The sequence below is a fragment of the Mustela lutreola genome, chromosome 15, assembly GCF_030435805.1.
Source record: "Mustela lutreola isolate mMusLut2 chromosome 15, mMusLut2.pri, whole genome shotgun sequence".
Classification (NCBI taxonomy): domain Eukaryota; kingdom Metazoa; phylum Chordata; class Mammalia; order Carnivora; family Mustelidae; genus Mustela; species Mustela lutreola.
The window spans coordinates 61,058,179-61,078,687 of NC_081304.1; the positions used below are offsets into that span (position 1 = coordinate 61,058,179).

Genomic DNA, 20,509 nt, shown 5'->3' on the forward strand with positions numbered 1-20,509 from the left:
TCGCTGTGACACTATTTGATGGGGAAGGGCGTGGGGGCGGGGGCTGAGTCTGGTGACACAGGGACACAGGACAGCGTGTGAGGCCCTCCTCACTGCAACACCAGTGGGTGGGGAGGGCGCGCGGGTGGGGGCCGAGTTTGGTGACACAGGGACACAGCAGTGGCAGGTGCACATACAGTGCTGGAGACTGGAAAACTGAGGCGGCAACAGGAACACGTTAGTTAGAAATACGGAGGTTGCAGAAAACCAGCTGAGAGGTCAAAGTGGAAATTTCTTTCCAGGGAAAAACGAAGTGGGATGTTGCTTTGTCTCACAAGGAGCCTTGTCGGGTCTTGACTCTAGACCGATGAGGTGTAGTCTCCGTGAGAGTAAGGGACAGGCCTGCGTGTTTGATTTGAGTTCGTCTGTTTGAGTGGCAGGATGCTGTGTGTGTACGTCTGGGTGCCTGTTCTTCTGTGACTGTTCTGTCCTTGGAAGGACACAGAACCCTGGCACCGGAGTTTCCTTGGGGAGGGAGCTGGGTGCTGGGGACAGGGCCAGGAGGAAACTTGACGCCGTGTGTTCTTGTGCCTCTTGAGTAGTGAGATGAGTGTGTGGGATGGCAGTTTAAAGTGTTTTTAATGTCAGAAAGGAGGGGAAGGAGGACTTGATTCAAGCTCAAGACGGGGTTGATGGGAGCCGGGCAGAGAGCCCAGTGGGGGTGGGGCAGAAGGGGCACAGTGGCCCCTCGGTAGTCCTGTCCCCACGGGGCTGCAGCTGAGGCTCTGCCCGCCTCCCTGGGGCTGGCTTCCGCGGCACGTCGGGCTTGTGTAGTCATAACCATGTGAAGGGCGGTTAGGAACGCTGTCGGACACCTACGAGAGAACGAGCCAGGGCGTTTGGAGGGCACTTGGCCGGCATTAAAGAAACAGAGGCTGATGGCACAGGGAAGGGAGGGACAGACCCGCAGGTGTGGGGCGCGTCACTGTCAGCCAGTGGCAGGATGAGCCGAGAACGGTGACTGTCCCCAGAGACTCGGGTTTTGGTACACAGGCCGTCGTCATCGCTCTGGGATGGGCGCTCCCCTCCTGAGCGTGCTCTGAGGTGCGCCGTTTGCTTCCATTCAGGGAGAAACCCCGTTGCACACAGCCTGCCGCCGCGGCCTGGCCGGCCTCACTGCAGAGCTGCTGCAGCAGGGTGCCAACCCGAACCTGCAGACGCAGGAAGCCCCGCCGCCACCAAGGGAGGCTGCGTCTGCCAGCAGCCCTGCGCACAGCGTCTACCTGCAGACCCCGCTGCACATGGCCATCGCCTATAATCACCCCGACGTGGTGTCTGTCATCCTGGAGCAGAAAGGTGGGCAGTGGGGCCTGCCCTGCGCCTTCGAGCGGCAGCTCTGAGTTGTGAGTTGTAGAGTTGATGCTGCTTCCACTGGGCAGTCTTGTCGCCCAGATCCTTCCAGGTCAAGTGAGACGAGCGTGTCCTCTGGCTCCTGACCGCTGTTGCCCCACGTACAGCTTTTAGGACAGGGCCTGCCCATTGCACGCCACCTGTCAGGTTATGGCTTTAGAACCGGTGACTGCCTCTCACGTGGATGTTTTCCCAACGCCCTGTGTCGGCGTGAGCAGCGTCCGAGGACCCTGCGGCCCCAAGTCCTGCTCAAGTCAGCTGTCCTGCTCAGCCTCCCTGACAGGAGCACTGTGGGAGGAGTGGGAAGGAGGGCCAGGGGCAGCCCCTGCCGTGGGGAGGCCCACTTCCCCAGAAAGGCATGCTCGGGTGCTCCCGTTTCCTGGCCTGGCTCTTGTCTTCCTCTTGCCCTGTCCCTGTGACAGTCAGCGTGCCTCTGCCATGTGCCTCTGGAAGGGAGCGAGGCTGTAGGTAGAGGCACTTTCTGGGGTCCTCACGGGAGTGTTGCGGTGGTGGGAATTCCCATGCCAGGCCATGGCTTTGACCCTTTCTTCGGCAGTCAGGTATCATTTGTGTTTGCATAGTGGGTTTGTTTTCCTTCTGTGAAGATTCACTATTTTAAGCATTAAAAACTTTACTTTTTCCCTAAGCTCTGCTCCAAAATACCAGGTTCCCGGGCTTCCACCCCCCACAAGAAGATTGGTGAACTCTCTGTGTAGAGGTGATTCTGTTCTAGTCGGTCAGTTAGTTGGAAACTAATGTGGTCCATGGATGGTGAAATCAAGTGTGTGTTTCCTTTAAAAATTTTAGCTAATGCTCTTCATGCCACCAACAACTTGCAAATCATTCCGGACTTCAGCCTTAAGGACTCCCGAGACCAGACGGTGCTGGGCCTGGCATTGTGGACGGGTAAGGGATGCCGGGAGCTGCCGGCGTCCAGATGGACCTGCGTCATAAGGGTTGAGGGCGGGGAGGTGGGCGGGGAGGGGCTGCACGCATCATGGGGTTTGGGTTAAGCCTGTAAAACCCCGTGGAAGCCGTTGGCTTTGAGACGTCGAGGGGGCGTGGGTGTGTTGCGGTGAGATGTCGGGCGCGTGGGGCAGTCAGGGCCTGTTTGTGTCCCAGGCATGCACACGATCGCGGCACAGCTGCTGGGCTCTGGGGCCGGCATCAACGACACCATGGCGGACGGGCAGACCTTGCTGCACATGGCCATGCAGCGGCAGGACAGCAGGAGTGCGCTCTTTCTCTTGGAGCACCAGGCGGACATAAACGTCAGGTGGGCGGCGCTGTGCTCTCCCCGCAGGACCCGCTCCCGGCGCACTGGGCCCGGGGGTGGCAGAGGGGAACCCTCCAGGACCAGGCCACGAAACCGCACAGAGCTCACTGAAAGGACAGTCCAGAAGCTGTTGTTTAGAGAGCGATCTCGCGCTCAACGAACAACATTCCAGCTAGTGAGCTGTCCAAAGGGCTTGGGGGAGAAATGCGGAGTTTGGTTTCTAGTGTTCCCGTATTTCCAGAGGAATTTATCAGTATCTCTAGTGTCAAGTGACCTGGAATGGCTGAGGAGAGGGAGCGGTCAGTCAAGTGCATGGCGGCAGGTTACTGACCTGCTGCGAGAAGCAGCCGTATGGCCGAGTGCACACCAGTACACACAGGCGCTGCGTTACCATCTGGGGGCACTGGGGTGGCTCAGCTGTATTTTTAAAAAGGCAGAAGGGACAGAGGCTGCTGACAGGATAAAGTGCTCTGAGGGAGTGCTGGTTAGCGTGAGCGACATGCTTTCTGGCCTCTGGAATGCGCTGGGGCACGCGTTGGGCTCCGGCTACATATCTTGGCTTTGGGTGGGTGTCTTCGCAGGACTCAGGACGGGGAGACAGCCCTTCAGCTGGCCATCAGAAACCAGCTTCCGCTCGTGGTGGACGCCATCTGCACCCGGGGCGCGGACATGTCCGTGCCGGATGAAAAGGGGAACCCCCCGCTGTGGCTCGCCTTGGCAAACGGTCTGGAGGACATTGCATCCACCCTGGTGAGACAGGCTCAGCTCCGGCCTCCGTTTCCGCATGGGGGCCTTTGTGTCTGAGACTGAGTTGCTGTCTGCCTAGTGGTCGCAAGGAACAAGAGAGCTGCCAGCAGCCAGTCGGGTCGAGGATGAGCAGTGGAAAAGCCTCTTTAGGAACTTGCAGTTCAATGTGATCTTTCCAGCACTTTCTCTTAGGCTGTCTTTACCAGGACTGCCAAGATGCCAGAGAGCTGGGGTGCCTCCTCAGGAGGCCTTGGGTGTGGGCTGCTTTCACGGATACCATAGTGACAAGTCCTCAGAGCTCTGGTTTATCTCCCTTACTCAGAAGACAGGCCCCAGGAAGTCCTCACCAAGCTATCTGATGTGCCTGGTCCCTGCCAGGGGTGCACTGTGCAGCTGGGGCTTCACGTAGCTGATGGCGACATTCCCTGTGAGTTACAGGCGTGTCACTGAGGCCACAGGAGTGCGTCTGTTTTCTGTCCCTCCTGGGACAGGGCTCCCAAGGGTGATGATAATGTTGTCTTTCTGTCTTTCTTGTGTTTCCCAAATCCATCCCACAGGACCTGGCACAAAGCATATTTTAATCAGTGTTCTACAGATTAGTATCACTAGCAGTAGATTGTCAGCTGTATCTTGCCTGAAAACAGTGAATCTTATGGTGAACCTAGAGCTCAGAGGGGATAATAGAGTGACTTTGCTGGGCAGTGTTTGTGAGTCACTTGTGTTTTCTGCAGGTCAGACACGGCTGCGATGCCACGTGCTGGGGCCCGGGGCCCGGGGGCTGCCTGCAGACACTCCTGCACAGGGCCATCGATGAGAACAACGAGTCTACCGCCTGCTTCCTTATTCGCAGGTGAGAGAACCCCCAGTGTCTCCTCGTGTCCTCTTCCTCAGCTGCGGTCTTGGCATGCCTTGGTGGGTCTTACATCCCCATGAAGGCTGTCAGAGGGCCCCTGCTCTGTGAAGTCAGCCAGTGAAGGCACTTGACCCACTTCTGAGGAGAAGGGCTTGTGTGCCCATGTCGCAGTCTCGAAGCTGAGCCAGCTTCCTGCTCTGGGGGCCCTAGACGCTCCCGTAGTCCCATCAGGCCAGTTCACACAGTGCAGGCAGGAGGCTGGGGCGGAGGAAACCAGATGGCGCCTATGGGGACCCCCCCGGGCCCCCGCCCGCTGAAGGTGCATGAGCCCTAGCAGGTCCATGGCACGCTCAGGGTGCAGTATGCACGGTGGGGACCTTTGGAGCAGTGGTTCTCAAGATGATCGCACACACATCCCTGGGGGGGCTTTGAAGAGTTCTGATGCCCAGGCTGCCCCCAAGACCAAAGGAAAATCAGTGGGGTCAGACCTGGACATCGGGTTGTGACTGAGACAGCTGTCCTGGCCACGGCAGCAGCACGTTGGGCGGGTGAGGCTGCTGCTGTGCACTTGCTGACGAGCCTCCGGCTGGGTTGGGAGCCTGGCTCTTGGAGCCCGCCTCTCATGTCCCCCTCGCTTTCAGCGGCTGCGATGTGAACAGTCCCAGGCAGCCCGGTCCTAACGGAGAAGGGGAGGAGGAGGCCAGAGACGGGCAGACCCCCTTGCATCTGGCAGCCTCCTGGGGGCTGGAGGAGACAGTACAGTGTCTTCTGGAATTTGGTGCCAGTGTAAACACACAGGTATGGAGAATTTCTCTTTCCAGGAGAGGGATGCTGACGGCAGAATTAGGGAGTAATCTCTTACCTGCTTTGCAGGTAAGAGAGCCTTGCAGACTCTCGGTCCTGGGCCTCGGTGTGGCCGTGAGTGGGCCTAAGGGACAGGTGGATGGAGTGACTTCCCCTGGGTCACACAGTCTGCCCTGTAAATTGCAAGACTTTCAGGTGAAGATTCTCCCACTCTGTGCCTTTGTCCTTCCTACAGCGTGAGGAGTGTTCCTTCGGTCAGCTTCTCTTGGCCTCTCACCTCCGTTGGTTGTCCGTCTCTGTGGGGAGTTTGTCCGAGACTCAAGCTGAGTACTGTGCTCAGCTGTCCCCGGAGCTCCGTGGAGCACCCGAGTCATGTTCCTTGGTGCTCGTCGGTATCCCGGCCCGTGAGGACGTAGGCTGCCTGCCGCCGAGTGGGCGGTGGTCTCAGGCGAGCCTGACTGCTGGTTCATCTTCCGAACCAAGCGTGTTTGTGTCCTTGGATCACTGGAGTGTGAGGGAGATGCCCACGGCTTCTGGTTTTCTCTGGGCTTGGACTCTTGAAAAGCTGATTGCGGACGCAGGGGGGCAGTATCGGTTCTCAGACCCGATCTGATTTGATCCCCTTCCTGTTTCTCCCCTCGTTTCTCCTTGCGTCTGGACACTGAGCTTGTGTCTGTCCCTGCAGGACGCGGAAGGGAGAGCGCCTGTGCACGTGGCCATCAGCAACCAGCACAGCGTCATCATTCAGTTGCTGATCTCCCACCCCGATATCCACTTGAACGTCCGCGACAGACAGGGGCTGACCCCTTTCGCCTGCGCCATGACTTACAAGAATAACCGGGCGGCAGAGGCCATCCTCAAGCGGGAGTCCGGGGCTGCCGAGCAGGTGAGGGACCCACACCCAACACTGCGTTCCACTGCCCGAGCTCGGGGGACCCCGTGATGCGGAGACTAACCGATGTCCCCAGCCGAACGGGTCTCTTCTCACGAAGACACCTGTGCTGAAAGTGCTTTCCTCTTTCCTGAAGTCCGGCCGTTCCGGCGGACTGTCGGTGCTGGCGGAGAGTGGAGTGCTCTGCCCCGTGTCAGCCCTTTGCTGGTGCCCCGCGCACAGGGAGGCTGAAGTGGCCAAGTCCCGGCCGGGGCGTCATTCTGTGGTGTGCCCCAATGGTGTCCTCATGTGCCTCTCCTTGGTTTCCTGGTCGTGGTGATGAAGGTCTTCTGGAGCTGTGAACTGAACAGGAGGAGCGGCTGGTGTGGGGGCAGCTCTCCAGGGAGAGCGTCTCTGAGGAGCGGGGCTCCGTCCGGGTGGCAGGCTCAGGCCCCCCATTCTCTGTGCTGCTTCAGGGGTTGGCGAAGGGCCGGCCTCAGGGCGTCCAGGTGGGACTGAGGTCCCCGTCAGGGTTCATGAGTAGCTGCCGAGGGCAGTGACGTGGAGATATGGCAGCTGAACAGAAGGAAGTCCTGGCGCGGCAGATGAGCCGTTTTGGAGCTTAGGCTGCCCTGGGCTGCTGGCTTTGCGTTGGTGTGTGAGCGGGCTGCGGGTGCTGCCGCAGGGTTGGGAGCGGGCAGCCCCTCGTGTTTCCTCATACACAAGGGAGTCGGGCTTGGTGGACCAGAGTCCTTTGTAGAAACACCGCCTGGGACAGCAGCACGTGCTGTGTGTGTGGCTGTGGGTGTGTGGGCGCTGCCCCCTCACTTCTCACCGAGCACTCGGGGACGTGATGGCTCTCGTAGCCACAACTTCTCTGGCCAATTGCACGGAGCTCCGGTCTGCAGCAGGCTGGTGGCTGCCTCCCCGCCGCGTGCTCTTACCCTGTAGCTTGATGGAGGAGGAACCTTGTGCAACTGCTCGGGGTCGGGCTGCTCTTGCTGCTGAGGTGGGGGGTCCTGGTGGTTGGTCTGAGCCAAGCAGGGGACCCCACAGCTAGTCTCTGCCTTCTCCTTTCTCCCTGAGCGCCCCCTTCCTTTCCCATCCGCAGGTCGTCTCTTTCTCAGTTTTCCAGGGCCTTGCACATGCGACCAAATGCACACATGTTGTGGTGGGTGGGGGGCACGTGCAGTGTGGGCTATTGGAAGGAGCCTCCTGGACCTGAGCCTCCTGGACCTGAGGCCACACCATCGCCTCTGGCTCGTGCTCAGGAGGCTCCCTCGTGAGGGAGGCCCACTAATGTTTTGGCTCCTTCTTGTTGCCTTAGGTGGATAACAAAGGCCGGAATTTTCTCCACGTGGCAGTTCAGAACTCTGATATCGAGAGCGTCCTGTTCCTGATCAGCGTGCAGGCAAATGTGAACTCCAGAGTCCAGGACGCATCCAAGCTAACCCCTTTGCACCTTGCCGTCCAAGCGGGCTCAGAGATCATCGTCCGCAACTTGGTACGTGCTGCGAGCAGTGTGTGGGACCTGTGGGCTGGGTCGTGCCGTGTGCAGGAGCTCTCATCACTGCTGTTCTGGCGGGTTTTCTGAAGTGCTGGCATGAATTTGGGGAGCTAAGCCAGTGCCCTTTGGGGAGCCCTGTGTCTGTGGCAGTGCATCCTGAGAGCCCAGACGGCGCCGTGCGCAGGTGCTGGGGTGAGGCCTTGGGGGAAAGCAGGATCCGGGGCAGGCCCGGCCGCAAGGGCAGGGAGGCCTACGTCTGCACCAGCGCCAAGTGTGTGCTCTCAGGGCCGCTGGCACACGCTTACGTGCTCTCATCAGTATGTCCCATTGTGGTATTTTCCGGGGTACGTCACAGTGGTTCAGTATTCGTGTGGAGTGCAGAGTGACCACCACGGCACATCTAGTTAACATCTGTCACACACGGGTACACACGCTTTCTTCTGATGAGAACTTTTAAGATTTACTCTTCGCAATTTCAGGTGCGCGGTATGGTATTACCTGTGGTTCCCGTGCTGTGCATTACTGCCCCAGGACTTACGTGTTTTATTTATTTTTCTTTTTAAGATTTATTTATTTATTTGAAAGAGAAAGCAAGCACGCACAAGCAGGGGCAGCAGCAGAGGGAAAGGGAGAAGCAGGCTCCCGCTGAGTAGAGCCCCATGTGGGGCTCGATCCCAGGACCCTGAGATCATGACCTGAGCCGAAGGCAGAGGCTTAACTGACTGAACCGCCCAGGCGCCCTGGACTTATGTATTTTGTAACTGGAAGATTGTACCTTTTGACTCCCTTCACCCATTTCAGCACCCCACACCCCCCTCTCCGAAAATCGGCAGTCTGTTCTCTGTACCTGTGAGTTTGGGTTTTTGATTTTTAGATTCTCCATGTAAGCGGGGTCATATGGTGTTTGTCTTTCTCTGCCTTATTGCATGGAGCCTAATGCCTTCAGGGTGCACCCATCTTGTTACAGAAAGCATGAGCTCGTTGTCTCTGGCTAAGTTGTGCTGGCCATGTGCGCATGCTGCGTCATTCCCCGTTCGTCGGTCATGCACCCTGGATCCGCTTCCTGTCTTGGTTTGGCCTGTAAGGCTGCGGCGGATGTGGGTGCAGATAGCGCCCAGTGTTTGTCCCACAGCCCAGGACACGCGTGCACGCTGGAGCCCTCCCCTGGGCTGCGGTGTGTGGCGTGCGGGCGTGGCTGCAGGCCCAGCCTGAGCTGGCTGGTCCGCCTGTGCCTCTGCGCAGGCCCCAGCTGTGCAGGGTGCTGCAGGTGCCTGTGTAGAAGACGGGTCCCAGACTCGCAGGCGTCTGCCTCTGCTCTCTGTGGAGAACTCAAGGAGTCCAAGAGCAGGTCCAGACTATCAAGAGTTCCCGTGCTGGTTGTGCTGGTTGGTTTGTGTGATACTAAAGGCATTTTAAAGCTTTTTTACAGTGTGCAAGAAACTTGCTCCTTTATCTTTTTTTTCTTTAAATAGCGATTTTCCTTTCAATGAATATCCAGTAGTGAAATTACTGGGTCACACGGTGTTTCCGTTTCTCATATTTTGAGGAACATCCGTGCTGTTCTCCAGAGTGGCTACAGCAGCCTGCTCACCCACTGGCCGTACACGAGGGTCCCCGTTCTCTGCTCCCTCGCCGGCCCCTGCTGTCTCCCATGCTGCTGATTTTAAGCCCTTCTGACCGGGGTGACGTGGTATCTCATCGTGATTTTGATTTGCGTTTCCCTGATGCCGCGTGATGTTGCACATCTTTTCCTGTGTCTGCTGGCCATCTGGACGTCTTCTCTGCAGAACTGTCAGGTCCTTCTGCCTGTTTTTACATTGTTCACTTACTCATCGGGTATTGAGTTGCGGTGAGTTCTGTGTATATTTTGGATGTTGGCCCCTTATCAGACGTGTCACTTGCGCATACGTTCACTCGTAGTTCACGCCTTTTCATTCTGTTGATGATTTCCTTTGCTGTGCAGACGTTTTTTAGTTTCTGGCCCAGCTTGTTTATTTTCACTTTTGGAGTCAGATCCAGAAATCATCGCCAAGATTGACGTCAAGGAGCTGACCACTCCTTAATTCTCAAAACCACTCAGAGAGGTGTAGGAAAATTTTCACATCTTACAAAGCAGAAAATGTAAGCCCAGAAAGAAGTTTCCCTCGAGATATGAGGTGGTCAGTAGCGTGGCTGGGATTTTAGCCATTTCTGTTCAGCTGCAAACCCTGTCTTTCCCAGTGCGACACAGTGCCACCCAGGCGGGGCACAGTCCAAGCAAGGACGTGGAGACTAGAAAGTGCGTGTGAGTGCTTCACTAGGAAGGTTCAGTTGGAATTTCGGGAGGGTGTTGGAGCTGTGGTTGGAAGGGCAGGTAGGGACCAGATTGGAGGGTGTGACACGTCAGACCTAGAACTGTGAGCAGCCTTTTTCCTTTTGGTGTGGAGAAGCCAAGCAAGTGTGTGAGCTGAAAGCACATGCAGGCAAAGGGCTTCATGTCCCCTGGCCGGACCCTGAACCTCCCATCAAACCCAGTACCTTCTGCCCGACTAGCAAGGAGGGCACTTGACTGGCGTTCAATGTCCCGCCTTCTTTCTTTCTTTCCTTTTTTCCACTCCTTTCCTTTTCTGCTCTTCTCTTCCCACAGTGTGAGCTTTGAGCTCACAGCCCCGAAACCAGGAGTCACGGGCTCTACCAGCTAAGCCAACTGGGTGCCCCTGTCCCATTTTTGTTTTTGAAAAAGACTTCTTCGAAAACAATTAAGACTTGTTATGTGTTAGAGCTGAGAGAGCAGGTACCTCTGCAGTGGGCTGTGGGGGGCAGTTCCACGAGGAGGGCTGGAGAATGATGGCGGGGTGTCTGGTAGCAGCAGGCCCAGACTGGGTATGGGAACCAGCCACGGAGGCATAGGGGGGCCGCAAAGTAGCAGACAGTCTCAGGCCATGTGTCCTTCCATCTGAGAGCTGGGACAGGTTTGAGGGTCACGGCCCCTTCACCAAGGTCAAGCTGCTGCCTCCCTGACCTCACAGGTGGTGGGAGGGCCTAGAAACAGCTCATCAAACTGTGGCCGTCAGATTCATGTTGGAGCCTGTTCGCATGTAAGAGTGCCTTTGCCCAGACCTCTCCCCATCCCCAGTTAACCATCCTTGAGATTAGCTCTGTCTGAGCCCCAGCACACGCAGCACTTTGGCCATGGATCCCCCTTGGAATGTCCTCCCAGACCTGTGGGTGCTTGCACTGGGTGCCCAAAGGTCGCGGAGGCTGGGACTTGGAAGGCAGGGTCCGAACCAGAGCTGCGAGGCAGAGTGTCTGCACCCACTGGGAGCCGGCCTGGCTTCGGGCTGCGGGGCAGGCACCATGGACTCTAGCCGCAACTTGGAAGTCTGTCCGAAAAAGAACGAGTAGACAGGATATTGTCGAAAGGTCCTTCCTGCTTTTGATTCTGTAATTCTTGGAGTTAATTTCTTTTTAAAAATGACATAGGAGGGGCGCCTGGGTGGCTCAGGGGGTTAAAGCCTCTGTCTTCAGCTCAGGTCATTGTCTCAGGAGACCATCTCAGGATGGAGCCCCGCATTGAGCTCTCTGCTCAGCAGGGAGCCTGCTTCACCCCCCACCCCCGCCTGCCTCTCTGCCTACTTGTGATCTCTGTCAAGTAAATAAATAAAATCTTTAAAAAAAAAAAAAAAAAGACATAGGAGGGGCACCCAGCTCGTTCAGTCAGTGGTACGTGACTCTTGATCTCTAGGTTGTGAGTTCTAGCTCCGTGTTTGATGTGAAGAGTATTTAAAATCTTAATAACAACAGAAAATAATATAAACATAGTATATGCTTATTGTGGAAAACCATAAAGCATGTAAGGATGTTGAAGCAGGTCACATCTCCCTTATACCCCCCACACCTCTGAGTTTGGTCTGCGTGCTTTTATACACCATCAGTGTGTGTGTCTGTGTGTCTGTCTCTCTTTGCAGATGGGACCGTGCTGTCATCCTATCTTCTAACTGGCCTTTCTTTGACTTCCTGTATCATAGTGTCCTTCCGTGTGAAACTACAAATCTTTATCATCTTACTGGCTATTGTTCTGTTGTTTGGATATTCTGTAATTTTTGTAACTCAATCCTTCTTGCGATCTGGTTTTGCTGCTGTGAGCAGTGGACATCCTTGCACAGTACGGTGAATATCACTGTCATCCTGCGTGGTCTGTAGCGTGAAGACTTAGAAGTCGAGTTTTTGTGTCCTAAGGAATGGCTTCTTCATATACCGATAATTGTCGCTTTCTGCTTGGAGCGGGTTTCGCTGGCTTCTGCTTCCCCTGGAGCGTGTGCAAGGCCCGCACGGTCCCATCGTTGCTGGCCGGGTGGGTACGCAAATATCTGGAGACGGGCGGTCGGCAGGACCTGTGCCGGTTGCGGCGGAGAGGCTGCTCAGGTAACCAGCCCGCACAGCTTCTTGCAGGAGCCAGAGTGAATGAGCTGACGAAGCATCGCCAGACGGCCCTCCATCTCGCTGCCCAGCAGGACCTGCCCACCATCTGCTCCGTGCTCCTGGAGAATGCAGTGGACTTTGCTGCTGTGGATGAGAATGGAAATAACGGTGGGTGCCCTCCACAGTGCCCCTCATCTGGACATCGAGGTGTCCCGCACCCCGGCCTGCCCTCATTGGGGAGGCTGGTTTCCACAGCAGCAGAGCTGTGGCAGGGTGGGCTCTGGGCTGGGCTCCCATGGACCGTTCCGGGCAGCTTCCTCCCGAGCCCTGCAGTGGTTTCTGGTGAAGCCCTGAAGTCTTTGCTCTGGGTGACCACAGACGCAGAGTGCATGGTCTGCCAGGGCTGCGCGCACGACTCCGTCTGGGGGGGCACTGAGGCTGGGGAGCCGTGGCTGTGTGAGTGGACGGGGGCTGCTGTGGCTGCATCCTGTTCCGAGGGAGGTTGTGAAGAGGCCATGTTTCCCGCATGGGTCCTGGGCTTGCCCAGTAAGAGGTTTACTCTGCAGCTCTGCATCTCGCGGTCATGCATGGTCGGCTCAACAGCATCCGGGTCCTCCTAACCGAGTGCACCGTGGACGCCGAAGCCTTCAACCTGCGGTGAGTGTGTGTGGTCGGAGCAGAGGCCTGGGTTCCACGCCGCCTGGCCTGCCCTCACTGCCGTGGTCCCCGTGCCTCGCAGGTCCGCACTGTAGAACTAATTGGCCAGTAGCGCACTTGACCGGCTTTGGTACCTTGGAGTGTTTCTTTCTGAAAAATACTTTGTAGAGAAGCTTTTTTTTTTTTTTAAAGATTTTTATTTATTTATTTGACAGAGAGAAATCACAAGTAGATGGAGAGGCAGGCAGAGAGAGAGAGAGGGAAGCAGGCTCCCTGCTGAGCAGAGAGCCCGATGCGGGACTCGATCCCAGGACCCTGAGATCATGACCTGAGCCGAAGGCAGCGGCTTAACCCACTGAGCCACCCAGGTGTCCCTGTAGAGAAGCTTTGATGACCTAGTCAGTGTTCTTAAATTTATCGGGCATCACGGGGGTCAGAAAATTACATCTTTTGTGCATGACCCCACGTTTCCTGCTTGCTCTGTCAGCGGCCAGTCACCCCTGCACATCCTGGGACAGTATGGCAGAGAGAATGCAGCGACCATCTTCGAGCTGTTCCTGGAGTGCATGCCTGAGTACCCTCTGGATAAGCCGGATGCAGAAGGGAACACGGGTACGTCAGCGTGCAAGGCCGCCGTCCCCGCTCCCTGGGCCTGGGCTCCCGCCTCCCGGAAGGACAGGAGCCCGGGCACACACGTCATCCTTGGAGGACACCTGCCTGCGCATCGGGAGGGGCTCTTGGAGCGTTTGTCCCTGGAGCCCCCGTGGCGTTCTGCAGTGTCTGATTGGGGACACACGCATGTCGGAAGTGTCTAGAGAACCCCCCCAGCCACGCCTCTGTCCGCACACGTGCCTGCCTGTGTTTCCTGTCCTCCTCTGCCCCTTGTCTGGCCCTGCACGTGCTTCCGGGGTGGGGGGTGTGCTGCTGTGTGTGTTGATGGGCTTCGGAAACGTGGCCCGTTACGCACACAGGGGCAGGAGTCCCGTGGAGGCCCTCCCGCGGTGCTGCTCCAGCTGCCTGCGGTCATGGCGTCATGGCGCTAACTCGTGTGGCTGTCCCTGCGTTTCTGAGGAACTCTTGCATGTAGACGCTTGTGCAGTGCCCGCAGCCCCCTATTAGCAGTGCAAGCAGCGCATCCCCATTTTTCAAGTAGGGAAACGGGTGAAACCAGCCTGAGCTCCCAGAGCCCTGTACCGCTGCCGCGCTCCCGTTCATCCTCCCTCCTGCCAGACAGCGCCGCCTCGGCCTTTGCAGCAGCATGGCGTCCCAGGAGCGTCCAGAACCTTAGACGGGCGCCTGTATCCTGTCTGTTCTTGGCCTTGGCGTATGAATGTTTTGTGCTGAGCCTAGGTCTGAGGGAGTTGGCTCTGGGAGTGGGTTGTGGGCCTGGCACCGCTGCTGTGCGCCGCTGACTGGGAACTGGAAACGGGCAGGCGGCACTTCTCGTCGGGCTTAAGTGCACAGACCCGGTTCCCAGTGCCTTGCTCTCTTCTCAGTGGTGCCGCTGGGTGCTTTTGTGATCTCTCTGTGCCTCTTCCCTCATTGGAAATCATTGCCCCCGTCCGCCTGCACCCTTGAGAGGACGGAGTGAAGTGGGGGAGTGCAGGGTGTTAGCGGGAGCTAACAGGAGCGACGGGCTCGCAGGGTCCTGGCTGGAGCCTGGGAGCCCAGAGGGCTGGCGCCTGCATGGGAGACCTCCCCAGTGTGGAGGGTGAGCCTGAGCTGACTTTTCTCTCCACGTGTTCAGGTGTTCTTGTGTCACGTAACTAGGGCTTTCTTCCCCCGAGCGCGTGCCAGAGGGGGGAAGCTGAGACAAAGGCCTTCCTTCCGGGCCTCCTCCCGCGTCTGATCTCTGCTCACGTCTCTGGAACGATGCGCTCACCGGGCCCCGGAGCGGCCCTGTACATCCTGGGCTCCTGGCCCTGGACTGGACAAAGCTGCGTACCCCCCATTGAGGTTTCCCAGAGTGTCCGCAGGGCCTTTGCTGGCACGCACGCTGCCAGGGCCTGTGCTCCCCTCGGCCGAGCCCGGGTAGGAAGGAACCCTGCTGCTGTTTGGTTTTCCAGTGCTGCTCTTGGCGTACATGAAAGGGAATGCCAACTTGTGCCGCGCCGTCGTCCGCTCTGGAGCTCGCCTTGGGGTCAACAATAACCAGGGAATCAACATTTTCAACTACCAGGTCGCCACAAAGCAGCTTCTGTTCAGACTGTTAGGTGAGTGGCTCCTTCCTGCTCCTCCCGGACACATGGTCCTGGTGTGGGTCATCTAGATGTCCTGGTGACCTCTGAACCCCAGAATGCGCCCGTGTGTTCCTGGCCCTGTATACAGCTTTCTGTGAGGGCCGTGGTGGGAGAGGGGCTGTGAGCAGTCTCTTCACAGAGTGCTCTCGGGCCCCATCTGCTCCCGGCTCCCCAATCCCACCAGCAATCCGTGAACTCCTGGGTCACCCGTGCATGGGTCCAGCAGTCCCTGCACGTCTATGTCCAGGCTCCGCATCCTCTGGGACAGCCTTCTGCTTCTGTCCCTACTGACCACACCCACCCTGTTCCCTCTATGGCGAGGAGAGCGGCACTCTGCGTGGTCTCATATTTGCCAGCGTTACCCCATCCCTACTGAGGTGGCAGTGGCGCCGGGTGACCTGTCCAGCGTGCCTGAGTGGTCCACAGCAGAGCCAGTGCCCATGTACAGTGTGTCTCATACCCCTGCCGTTCGCAGCGCACATGGGCCGTCTTCTCAGAGCTTAGGGTAGGAGCCGTCCCGGGTGCTACTGTGGAAGGTGCTGGGCGGTGACCAGCCCCGCGCCGTTCCTTGCTGTGAGGTCAGGCCGCGTGCATGGGCAGGGCGCTCTGGGCGGCAGAGAGCTGCCGTTCAGCCTGGAGATGAGTCACGGTTCTGTTACGCGTGCTGGTCACTCCCGGCCCAAATGCTCCGCAGCCCACACCAAGCCCTCAGCCGCTCTTGCCTCCTCCTGGCCCCTCGTCGCCTGTGGTGCTTGCTCTAGGTCCATCCCTTCCCCCCTGGCCCCTTGCTGTGTGGCCTCTGCCAGTCTTCCCGGCCTGCGGTCTCTCTCCCACTGCGCCTCCTGCTCTGGCCGCCCCTGGCCGCCCAGGTCCCCCGCAGACACTCTGCTGTCACAGCGTTGAGCACTGCCCCTCCTGCCCCAGCCTGCCTGGCAAGTGCTGGGGCTCCAGAGCCCTCCCCTGTGTTGCTCCTGTGCCCACGTCACTGCGACGGCCCCCAGGTCACCTGGCACGGTCACTCTGATAGGGACGGGGCCTCTCCGCCCATCCTTGCAGACATGCTGTCCAAGGAGCCTCCATGGTGCGATGGGTCCACCTGTTACGAATGTGCTGCCAAGTTTGGAGTCACGACTCGCAAGCATCACTGGTAAGGCCCCAAGGTCACCTTCCAGAGGGGGCGGTGGCTCTCCTGTGTCTCCCTGCTTCTGCCTTTCTCCGCAAGAAGCCATGGACCTGCCAGGGCCCTGCACTGGCGACGCCGCCGTGGCCGGTGCATGCAGGAGGGGGAGGGGCTCGGCTGCGCTGGGAGCCGAGGGGCTGGGCCTGTGAGGACGAGCCCGACGTTGGGCTGTGCCGAGCGGCTCTTGGTCTTTGACGAGCCTTCCTCGCCGGTGCTGTAACGCGTGTGCGGGGCTGGCGGTGCCGCCGCGGCCGCTGGAGGCCCCCTCACACCCCCTTGCTTTGCTTCCACAGCCGCCACTGTGGACGCCTTCTTTGCCATAAATGCTCGACCAAGGAGATTCCTATTATAAAGTTTGATCTGAACAAGCCCGTGAGGGTTTGCAACATTTGCTTTGATGTACTGACTCTGGGGGGGGTCTCTTAGGGATCCCCCAGGCCACATCCCGGTCGCCTCGCCGGCAGCTGCTCTGTTCAAGAGCCTGACCCACCCAGAGCAGGGGCTGGCCGTCCCGTCTTGCTGCGGAACAGACTGAACAATGAAGGACCCTGGGGGGGATTGACCCCATTACAAGGATTCCATTGGGTTGTCCGTGTGTCCGACTATGATCGAGGTCACTGGACGACTTGGTGGACCAAGCTGTGTCGTCTCAGCACCACCTGTGACAAGAGTTGGACCCCATTCTGCTTGCAACATACTGGGACACTCGGAAAACCCCTCCCCTCCCGGTAGCTTAGTGTCCGTGTGGAGCAATCCCGTGATCTTCCTGCACCAGCAGCCGGGCGGGCGGGACCCCGTGGTGGGGCGGCTGGTGGCTGGCCGCCCCATGCGCGCTGCCTTTGCTCTGGGTAAGTGGCAGCGCAGTGTTTCCTCAAAGATTATAGGATCCTCTTGCCCCAAGGCTTGTTTTTTAAACCTAAGCTGATGTTTTTAGTGAGCTGCCCCTTTAAAAAAAAAGTGAAATTTTCTAAACAGGGTTCAGAGATGAGAGCTGAAAAATCGTGGCCTTAACAACTGAAAGCTTTACCTGGGTTCAGGAGCGCAGCGTCTGGTTCTCTCGTCTGGCTGCGTGCCATGCGTGGAGGCCTCGCTCTGCCATCGGGGCATGCTGGTGGAGACGCACTGTGTGCTGCACGTGGTGTAGAGCCACGCTCCGGGGGGTTCGATGTCCGCACCTGTACTCGGAGCCCGCCTTGCACATGCACGCACTAGTGACTCTGACGATTGGCCCTGATGGGGCCACGGTGCGCACGGGGCTGCCGGGCCCAGCGGTGGGGTGTTGGGGGGGGATTGTGTGGCCTCTGGCTGGCAGGCACAGGGGCCCACGGTTCCCAGCAGCCTGCAAGCGGGTGCAAGCAGGTTTGGAACACGCTGGCTCATCCGTGGAATGAGGCCCCCGAGCTTTGGGGGCCTTCATCGCTGCTAGTGCGTGTTGCTAACCCTGTGGCGCTGAAAAGCTCCTTTTGAAGGTTTGGCCAGTTTTTAAAAAATGCACATTTAGAGAAACTTCTACCATTGCTTTAAAGAAAGAAATTCTGAGATGAGCACGTGTACCCATGAATTACTCTCAGAGCTTAGCAGTGTCCGTCGTAACGCCGACTTTTCAGACTGTGAGCAACCACTACGTTGTTTTTGCGCTAATGAAGTGTGGGTGTACGTGTAAAGGGACTAAATATCTCAGCAACAGCCTGCTTTTCTTGCTTTGTTTTTTGGACGGTGGTCTGTCGTCTCTGTTGCTGTAGATTTATACAGTCTGTTGCCTAAATGTGTGTATAAAACAAGCTGATAAGCCGGAGTGCTACTTTTTAATACTTCTGTCATTTATGAGATATATATGCTTTCTATGTTAACATGAGCTTGTGCACAATGTTTAAAAGAATCAGAAGAATCCTCTGGTCCTCTAAAGTCTGTGACACATTTCCTGTACAACTTCTGCAGAAGAACAACTCTTCTTGACAGACACTTGCCCACGTGAGGCCCGTGGTCAGCAGAGCAGGACCACGAGGAAGTAGGGCTTCGTGAGGTAGCCCGGTTCTTTAGCTGGAAAGTAAGATAATTGTGCTTCAGATGTGAATCCAGGCAGTGGGTGCTTTTATGCTCGCTCTTTCCACATCAGGGTGGAGAGCGGAGGATGGGAAGCCCATCAGGGATCGGGCTGACGTCCCGCTCCTGCCCTGCTGTTACCAGTTTTAGTCGCTGTCTTGCCTCTCATTGCACTTAAGTGCTCAAGTCCTGTCTAAAATACGCTGAGGCCAGCTCCTCTTTGTTCCGGTCCGGGGATGGCAGAGTGCTGGGCGGCCCCGGAGTGGGCAAGCGTTTTGGGAGTTCCGCATGGCTTCGCTGTGTCCTTGTCTGTGCGGGGGGACCATGGGGTGCTCGCTGGGCTGCTCATGGCAGGTTCCGTGGCAGCTGCCCGTGGGGCTCCCGCGTCCCTGCCCTTGTTGGCACTGGCCATGCTCTACAACTGCAGGGCTGTCCCCATGTCACTTTGGCCCGTAGCCCAGCTGCTAGCGGCAGCATCTCACTCGCAGTCCTTGAGAGAGCTGCCGGTTGCCCCGAGGTCCGTGTGCGCGTCCGCGTGCTGCACTGCATCAGCTCTGCCGGCCTTCTGCCTGGCACCAGGCCCACTGCACAGGGACCTCTGCCTCGGCCCGCGTGTGCGCCCGTGGCCTCACTTAACTGGCTGCAACCCCCAGCGCAGGAACTGGCCTCCCAACTTAAGTGCCTACACTTGGGACTTTCCGGTTCTGGTGATCTGGGGCGGTGTCTGGGCGGACGATGGGGCAGAACGAGTGCTGTGCCTGGGGTCTGTGGCCTGCGCGGTGTCCCCCAGCCACACACGCTCCGGCAGTGGGGTCCCTACGCCCGCTGGCCCTCTACCTCAGCCCCAAGTCACTGTGGCCGTGCCTGCGTGGAGGCCAGTGGCCCAGCGGGTCAGCCACTGCTCCGCACGCGCCCCTGCCTGGCCCGCTGCCTGGGACTGCGCTGGCCTGGTCCTTAGGCACAAAGTGGGGGGCGCACCTCAGGAGGGGCTGCGTGAGGCTTAGACCCGAGGGGTGCACTGGGCGCCCAGACGACAGTGGTACCATGCAGGGCAGTGGGACACGGTCCTGACAGGCACCGAAGGTCTTCTGGGACCGGGACTGCTCCCCTCATGCAGGCTTCTCCGTGGGGGCAGGGCCTGGGAAGCCACGTTGTCATCGTCATTTAATGCAGCAATCGCGAGGAGCCAGTGCTTGACCAGATGCAAACTGAACACTAAAGCAGCCCCCAAAATGGTCACACAGCCTTAAAGACGTTCTCCGGAAGATCGCCGCCCGCGCGTGCTCCCTTCGGTGGCACAAACCCTGCGCTGACCTGTTGCACTCGGCAGACAGGCTTTGTAGTGGGGAGACCTGACTTGGCACGTGCTGGGCTTTGTGGCTGGTCCTCCTGTGGCAGAGGCATCTGGCTGGCTGTTGCCATGACAGCTGTGCGATGGGAGGGAAGGGGGGTTACAGGGCAAGAGCAGGAGGTACGCATTCAGGGGGATCCCTTGGGCTTCCTGCCACGCAGGGCGGTGCTCTGTGCAGGATGGTGGCCTTGGAAGGCGCTGATTGGTGGCGTTCCTTGGAGTCCGTGTCATGGAATGTATTTTTCAGATACTGATATCTGCATTTTCTGTAACCATTCCTTACAATAAAATGAGGTAAAATTGTGCATTTAAAGTGGAAACTTCAGGAGCGCCTGGGTGGCTCAGTGGGTTAAGCCGCTGCCTTTGGCTCAGGTCATGATCTCAGGGTCCTGGGATCGGGCCCTGCATCGGGCTCTCTGCTCAGCGGGGAGCCTGCTTCCTCCTCTCTCTCTGCCAGCCTACCTACTTGTGATCTCTCTCTGTCAAATAAATAAATAAAATCTTTAAAGTGGAAACTTAAAAAAAAAAAAAAGTGGAAACTTCAGCAAGACATTTGTAGTCACTTTTTAATGCAGAAATACCAATAAGCATTAAAAACGAATTTTGACTCCTGACATGTGAACCCACTTCTTGAGTAGCTCACCCTTTAGGAAAGTTGGAATTTCCAGGACTTTTCAGAAACACATTGGTGGCCACGGCCCCAAAGTAGCTGTGCTAGGCGTGAGCGACCAGCCACCTGGACGTGCCTGTCAGCCTGGGCAGCCACGCTTCCACTCCGACCCCTCCCGCGGTCCCGGCCCCAGGCAGGGTTCTGCCGGCCCTGCTCTAGCGGGCCGATTCCGAGAACACTGGGGAAGTTTGGGGACTTGCAGACCAGAGCTGAGGGGCTCACGGAGCCCCTAAACGGATCCTGCGACTCTCGCCGCTTCCCTGGGCCTCACGCGTGCTGGGCTGACACATTCTCTCTCCTGGTCTTCCATCTGACAGCCTGTCCCCCTGGGGTTCAGACCCGTTGTGGAGATGGAGCTCATTCTCTGCTGGCTTTTCTCATGGCTGACAGGCACAGTTAAGCGCTTCCAGGGGACGAGCCCGCGTAACCCTCACAGCCGCCCTGGAGGGGAAGGCTAGTCGGAAGGTGTGTGAACCCACGAGAACTGGGCCGGCATAGGTCCTGGAGCTGCCTAGCCGGG

General features: G+C 57.9%; 1 protein-coding gene across 2 annotated transcripts in view; it reads left to right on the top strand.

Annotated features, from left to right (window-relative positions):
- Nucleotides 1–19,933, top strand: part of ANKFY1 (ankyrin repeat and FYVE domain containing 1) — a 73,772-nt gene extending 53,839 nt beyond the window's left edge. For both annotated transcript variants that reach the window (XM_059150494.1, XM_059150495.1), the window contains 14 exons: nt 1,107–1,335; nt 2,197–2,295; nt 2,512–2,665; nt 3,247–3,415; nt 4,144–4,262; nt 4,907–5,063; nt 5,755–5,955; nt 7,268–7,444; nt 11,869–12,016; nt 12,415–12,505; nt 12,993–13,117; nt 14,572–14,718; nt 15,802–15,892; nt 16,219–19,933. In XM_059150494.1, the coding sequence (XP_059006477.1) occupies nt 1,107–1,335; nt 2,197–2,295; nt 2,512–2,665; nt 3,247–3,415; nt 4,144–4,262; nt 4,907–5,063; nt 5,755–5,955; nt 7,268–7,444; nt 11,869–12,016; nt 12,415–12,505; nt 12,993–13,117; nt 14,572–14,718; nt 15,802–15,892; nt 16,219–16,351 (2,040 nt within the window). In that variant the 3' untranslated portion in view covers nt 16,352–19,933. The remainder of the gene's footprint in view (nt 1–1,106; nt 1,336–2,196; nt 2,296–2,511; nt 2,666–3,246; nt 3,416–4,143; nt 4,263–4,906; nt 5,064–5,754; nt 5,956–7,267; nt 7,445–11,868; nt 12,017–12,414; nt 12,506–12,992; nt 13,118–14,571; nt 14,719–15,801; nt 15,893–16,218) is intronic.
- Nucleotides 19,934–20,509: the final 576 nt, after the last annotated feature.